We start from the raw sequence: 7272 nt of genomic DNA on the forward strand, positions 1-7272 counted from the left end.
TGCGGGGCGGCTGACGACGCCTGGTCACCCTGGGAGTGACCAGCTCGTCTCTCTGGGTCTGGACTGGCCCTCTGGACGTCTTCTTAGCTGGAGGGTGGGGGGAGGGGGGGAAGGAGGAGGCACTCAGTTAGTTAGGGCTCAGCTTGAGGAAGCGTTTGTCTCGTGTGGTCCCCTCACATGCTGTTGAGAGGTGGGCGGGGATGGGCGGGGGTAGGAATTTTCAGGTCAGGGGGCAGCACCTACCAAACCCACGACCCGCTCCCATCTAGAAGGACGAGGGCAGCAGACACATGGGGAACACCCACCACCTGGAAGTTCCCCTCCGAGCCACTCACCATCCCGACTTGGGAATATATCGGCCGATCCTTCACTGTCGCTGGGTCAAAATCCTGGAACTCCCTCCCTAACAGCGCCGTGGGTGTACCTACACCACACGGACAAAATCCTGGAACTCCCTCCCTAACAGCGCCGTGGGTGTACCTACACCACACGGACAAAATCCTGGAACTCCCTCCCTAACAGCGCCGTGGGTGTACCTACACCACACGGACAAAATCCTGGAACTCCCTCCCTAACAGCGCCGTGGGTGTACCTACACCACACGGGGACAAAATCCTGGAACTCCCTCCCTAACAACGCCGTGGGTGTACCTACACCACACGGGGACATAATCCTGGAACTCCCTCCCTAACAGCGCCGTGGGTGTACCTACACCACACAGGACAAAATCCTGGAACTCCCTCCCTAACAGCGCCGTGGGTGTTACCTACACCACACGGGACAAAATCATGGAACACCCTCCCTAACAGCGCCGTGGGTGTACCTACACCACACGCGGGGACAAAATCCTGGAACTCCCTCCCTAACAGCGCCGTGGGTGTACCTACACCACACGCGGGGACAAAATCCTGGAACTCCCTCCCTAACAGCGCCGTGGGTGTACCTACACCACACGGGACAAAATCCTGGAACTCCCTCCCTAACAGCGCCGTGGGTGTACCTACACCGTACGGTGACATAATCCTGGAACTCCCTCTCTAACAGCGCTGTGGGTGTACCTACACCACGGGTCAAAATCCTGGAACTCCCTCCCTAACAGCGCCGCGGGTGTTACCTACACCACACGGGACAAAATCATGGAACACCCTCCCTAACAGCGCCGTGGGTGTACCTACACCACACGGACAAAATCATGGAACACCCTCCCTAACAGCGCCGTGGGTGTACCTACACCACACAGGGACAAAATCCTGGAACTCCCTCCCTAACAGCGCCGTGGGTGTACCTACACCACACAGGACAAAATCCTGGAACTCCCTCCCTAACAGCGCCGTGGGTGTACCTACACCACACGCGGGGACAAAATCCTGGAACTCCCTCCCTAACAGCGCCGTGGGCGTACCTACACCGTACGGTGACAAAATCCTGGAACTCCCTCCCTAACAGCGCCGTGGGTGTACCTACACCACACGGGGACAAAATCCTGGAACTCCCTCCCTAACAGCGCCGTGGGTGTACCTACACCACACGGGGACAAAATCCTGGAACTCCCTCCCTAACAGCGCCGTGGGTGTACCTACACCACACGGGGACATCGGTTCAAGCAGGCAGCTCACCCTCACCTTCTCAAGGGGGCAATTAGGGACGGGCACTAAACGCTGGGCCCAGCCAGCAAGGCCCACATCCTGTCTCTGAATAAGAACAGGATCTGTTTGTCCCTGGATGTCAGCCAGGCTGGCAACCTCCCTGTACTGAGTAACCTTCCTATTCAGGCCAGCAAACTGTAACGCCTGGGAATAAAGAAAGTTAAACGTCGGTCCCTGTAGTGTTTACGCTCCACACGAGGCTCCGCCCACCCCCTCCTCATCTCCCCCCCCCATCACCATCTCCTTCTGTTCCTGTCTCCCTCAGGTCTTCATCCAGCTCCCCCACAGCCCCCCACCTAAGGTTAAATACATCGAGACGATTCCCCTCAGCCGCCACTCCCTGTGGGAGCGAGTCCCACATTCTCCCCACTCTCTGGGTAAAGGAGTTTCTCCTGAATTCCCCATCGGATTTATCACTGACCGGCCCATATTGACAGTTCCCCCTCCCCCCACCCCGAATTCTGGGCACCTCTATGTCGCCCCTGTCAAAACTCACACACATTCTTAAAGACTTCTATCAGGCCACCCCTCAGCCTTCTCTTTTCTAGTGTAAAGAGCCCCAGCCGGTCAGCGCTGAGGGAGCGCCGCACTGTCGGAGGGTCAGTGCTGAGGGAGCGCCGCACTGTCGGAGGGTCAGCGCTGAGGGAGCGCCGCACTGTCGGAGGGTCAGCGCTGAGGGAGAGCCGCACTGTCGGAGGGTCAGTGCTGAGGGAGAGCCGCACTGTCGGAAGGGTCAGTGCTGAGGGAGAGCCGCACTGTCGGAGGGTCAGTGCTGAGGGAGCGCCGCACTGTCGGAGGGTCAGTGCTGAGGGAGAGCCGCACTGTCGGAGGGTCAGTGCTGAGGGAGCGCCGCACTGTCGGAGGGTCAGTGCTGAGGGAGCGCCGCACTGTCGGAGGGTCAGTGCTGAGGGAGCGCCGCACTGTCGGAGGGTCAGCGCTGAGGGAGCGCCGCACTGTCGGAGGGTCAGCGCTGAGGGAGAGCCACACTGTCGGAGGGTCAGTGCTGAGGGAGAGCCACACTGTCGGAGGGTCAGTACTGAGGGAGCGCCGCACTGTCGGAGGGTCAGCGCTGAGGGAGAGCCACACTGTCGGAGGGTCAGTGCTGAGGGAGAGCCACACTGTCGGAGGGTCAGCGCTGAGGGAGAGCCACACTGTCGGAGGGTCAGTGCTGAGGGAGCGCCGCACTGTCGGAGGGTCAGTGCTGAGGGAGCGCCGCACTGTCGGAGGGTCAGTGCTGAGGGAGCGCCGCACTGTCGGAGGGTCAGTACTGAGGGAGTGCCGCACTGTCGGAAGGGTCTATGCATCTGACGAGGCGGTTAAACCGAGGGCCCCCACCTGCCCTCTCAGTGGCGGGAGAGGGCGGGGAGGAGGGTCTCCCTGGGGCCGATGACCAGACATGGCGGGGGAACAGGCGATTCGGGTCACTCTCGCGATGCTGCTCGTGGGATCTTGCTGTGCACAAAAGGGCGGCCGCGTTTCCTACGTAGCGACAGGGAACCCGCTTCCAAGGCGGGTCCTTCGCCGCCAACCGGCGGCTTCGGGGGGGGTGGGGGGGGCCTGAGGTGGGTCAGAGGTCAGGACGCGACCTAACTCCCCCACAAACCCCTTCAAATGGCCACCCACTCTCCCGACCCATCGCGCCGTTCACACTTACCGGCTGCTCTGGCCGGGCCCTTGGCCGCTGGAGGCGGGGGCGCTGGGTCAGCGTCCACGTCCCCCTCCTCGAAACCACGATTGTGACAACGAGTGAGACGCTGCTCAAACTCATCGACAAGGACCTGCACAGGGGAGTGGGTAGAGGGAGAGAGAGAGAGAGGTGTTAGACAGCAAGAGAGGGGGAGGGGGAGAGAGAGAGAGAGAGAGAGAGAGGGGCGCCAGGGGGCGAGAGGGAGAGAAAGAGAGAGAGAGAGAGAGAGAGGGGCGCCAGGGGGCGAGAGGGAGAGAGAGAGAAAGACGTCAGGGCGAGAGGGAGAGAGAGAGAGAGAGAGAGAGAGAGAGAGAGGCCAGGGGGCGAGAGGGAGAGAGAGAGAGAGAGGCCAGGGGGCGAGAGGGAGAGAGAGAGAGAGAGGCCAGGGGGCGAGAGGGAGAGAGAGAGAGAGGGGCCAGGGGGCGAGAGGGAGAGAGGCCAGGGGGCGAGAGGGAGAGAGAGAGAGAGAGGCCAGGGGGCGAGAGGGAGAGAGAGAGAGAGAGGCCAGGGGGCGAGAGGGAGAGAGGCCAGGGGGCGAGAGGGAGAGAGAGAGAGAGAGGCCAGGGGGCGAGAGGGAGAGAGAGAGAGAGAGGCCAGGGGGCGAGAGGGAGAGAGGCCAGGGGGCGAGAGGGAGAGAGAGAGAGAGACAGAGAGAGAGAGAGACAGAGAGAGAGACACGACAGAGAGCGACTGACACACACACTCACAGGGAGGGAGACACAGACACTCACCTGGAGAGAGAGAGACACAGACACTCACAGGGAGAGAGACACAGACACTCACAGGGAGAGAGACACAGACACTCACAGGGAGAGAGAGAGACACAGACACTCACAGGGAGGGAGAGAGACACAGACACTCACAGGGAGAGAGAGAGACACAGACACTCACAGGGAGGGAGAGAGACACAGACACTCACAGGGAGAGAGACACAGACACTCACAGGGAGAGAGACACAGACACTCACAGGGAGGGAGAGAGACACAGACACTCACAGGGAGGGAGAGAGACACAGACACTCACAGGGAGAGAGAGAGACACAGACACTCACAGGGAGAGAGACACAGACACTCACAGGGAGAGAGACACAGACACTCACAGGGAGGGAGAGAGACACAGACACTCACAGGGAGGGAGAGAGACACAGACACTCACAGGGAGAGAGAGAGACACAGACACTCACAGGGAGAGAGACACAGACACTCACAGGGAGGGAGAGAGACACAGACACTCACAGGGAGGGAGAGAGACACAGACACTCACAGGGAGGGAGAGAGACACAGACACTCACAGGGAGAGAGACACAGACACTCACAGGGAGAGAGACACAGACACTCACAGGGAGAGAGACACAGACACTCACAGGGAGGGAGAGAGACACAGACACTCACAGGGAGGGAGAGAGACACAGACACTCACAGGGAGAGAGAGAGACACAGACACTCACAGGGAGGGAGAGAGACACAGACACTCACAGGGAGAGAGAGACACAGACACTGAAAGGGAGAGAGAGAGACACAGACACTCACAGGGAGAGAGACACAGACACTCACAGGGAGAGAGACACAGACACTCACAGGGAGGGAGAGAGACACAGACACTCACAGGGAGAGAGAGAGACACAGACACTCACAGGGAGAGAGAGAGACACAGACACTCACAGGGAGGGAGAGAGACACAGACACTCACAGGGAGGGAGAGAGACACAGACACTCACAGGGAGGGAGAGAGACACAGACACTCACAGGGAGAGAGAGAGACACAGACACTCACAGGGAGAGAGAGAGACACAGACACTCACAGGGAGAGAGAGAGACACAGACACTCACAGGGAGAGAGACACAGACACTCACAGGGAGAGAGAGAGACACAGACACTCACAGGGAGAGAGAGAGACACAGACACTCACAGGGAGAGAGAGAGACACAGACACTCACAGGGAGAGAGAGACACAGACACTCACAGGGAGGGAGAGACACAGACACTCACAGGGAGGGAGAGAGACACAGACACTCACAGGGAGAGAGAGACACAGACACTCACAGGGAGGGAGAGAGACACAGACACTCACAGGGAGAGAGACACAGACACTCACAGGAGGGAGAGAGACACAGACACTCACAGGGAGAAGAGACACAGACACTCACAGGGAGAGAGAGAGACACAGACACTCACAGGGAGGGAGAGAGACACAGACACTCACAGGGAGAGAGAGACACAGACACTCACAGGGAGGGAGAGAGACACAGACACTCACAGGGAGGGAGAGAGACACAGACACTCACAGGGAGAGAGAGAGACACAGACACTCACAGGGAGGGAGAGAGACACAGACACTCACAGGGAGAGAGAGAGACACAGACACTCACAGGGAGAGAGAGACACAGACACTCACAGGGAGAGAGAGAGACACAGACACTCACAGGGAGAGAGAGAGACACAGACACTCACAGGGAGAGAGAGACACAGACACTCACAGGGAGAGAGAGAGACACAGACACTCACAGGGAGAGAGACACAGACACTCACAGGGAGAGAGAGAGACACAGACACTCACAGGGAGAGAAGAGACACAGACACTCACAGGGAGAGAGAGAGACACAGACACTCACAGGGAGAGAGAGAGACACAGACACTCACAGGGAGGGAGAGAGACACAGACACTCACAGGGAGAGAGAGAGACACAGACACTCACAGGGAGAGAGACACAGACACTCACAGGGAGAGAGAGAGACACAGACACTCACAGGGAGAGAGACACAGACACTCACAGGGAGAGAGAGAGACACAGACACTCACAGGGAGAGAGAGAGACACAGACACTCACAGGGAGAGAGACACAGACACTCACAGGGAGAGAGAGAGACACAGACACTCACAGGGAGAGAGAGAGACACAGACACTCACAGGAGAGAAGAGAGACACAGACACTCACAGGGAGAGAGAGAGACACAGACACTCACAGGGAGAGAGACACAGACACTCACAGGAAGGGAGAGAGACACAGACACTCACAGGGAGAGAGAGAGACACAGGCACTCACAGGGAGAGAGAGAGACACAGACACTCACAGGGAGAGAGAGAGACACAGACACTCACAGGGAGAGAGAGAGACACAGACACTCACAGGAGAGAGAGACACAGACACTCACAGGGAGGGAGAGAGACACAGACACTCACAGGGAGGGAGAGAGACACAGACACTCACAGGGAGAGAGAGAGACACAGACACTCACAGGGAGAGAGACACAGACACTCACAGGGAGAGAGAGACACAGACACTCACAGGGAGGGAGAGAGACACAGACACTCACAGGGAGGGAGAGAGACACAGACACTCACAGGGAGGGAGAGAGAGACACAGACACTCACAGGGAGAGAGACACAGACACTCACAGGGAGGGAGAGAGACACAGACACTCACAGGGAGGGAGAGAGACACAGACACTCACAGGGAGGGAGAGAGACACAGACACTCACAGGGAGAGAGACACAGACACTCACAGGGAGAGAACACAGACACTCACAGGGAGAGAGACACAGACACTCACAGGGAGGGAGAGAGACACAGACACTCACAGGGAGGGAGAGAGACACAGACACTCACAGGGAGAGAGAGAGACACAGACACTCACAGGGAGGGAGAGAGACACAGACACTCACAGGGAGAGAGAGACACAGACACTGAAAGGGAGAGAGAGAGACACAGACACTCACAGGGAGAGAGACACAGACACTCACAGGGAGAGAGACACAGACACTCACAGGGAGGGAGAGAGACACAGACACTCACAGGGAGAGAGAGAGACACAGACACTCACAGGGAGAGAGAGAGACACAGACACTCACAGGGAGGGAGAGAGACACAGACACTCACAGGGAGGGAGAGAGACACAGACACTCACAGGGAGGGAGAGAGACACAGACACTCACAGGGA

At 58.6% G+C, this 7272-nt stretch overlaps 1 protein-coding gene across 1 annotated transcript in view; it reads right to left on the minus strand.

Moving 5' to 3' along the window:
* Positions 1 to 3424, minus strand: part of ncapd2 (non-SMC condensin I complex, subunit D2) — a gene marked incomplete at its 5' end in the record, with an annotated part of 8962 nt that extends 5538 nt beyond the window's left edge. The window contains 2 exons of the mRNA XM_078538178.1: positions 1 to 87; positions 3301 to 3424. The exon at positions 1 to 87 is cut by the window's left edge and continues 54 nt beyond it. Of these exons, the coding sequence (XP_078394304.1) occupies positions 1 to 87; positions 3301 to 3424 (211 nt within the window). The remainder of the gene's footprint in view (positions 88 to 3300) is intronic.
* Positions 3425 to 7272: the final 3848 nt, after the last annotated feature.

This window comes from Cetorhinus maximus, unplaced genomic scaffold (assembly GCF_964194155.1).
Source record: "Cetorhinus maximus unplaced genomic scaffold, sCetMax3.hap1.1 HAP1_SCAFFOLD_4119, whole genome shotgun sequence".
In the NCBI taxonomy this organism is placed as follows: domain Eukaryota; kingdom Metazoa; phylum Chordata; class Chondrichthyes; order Lamniformes; family Cetorhinidae; genus Cetorhinus; species Cetorhinus maximus.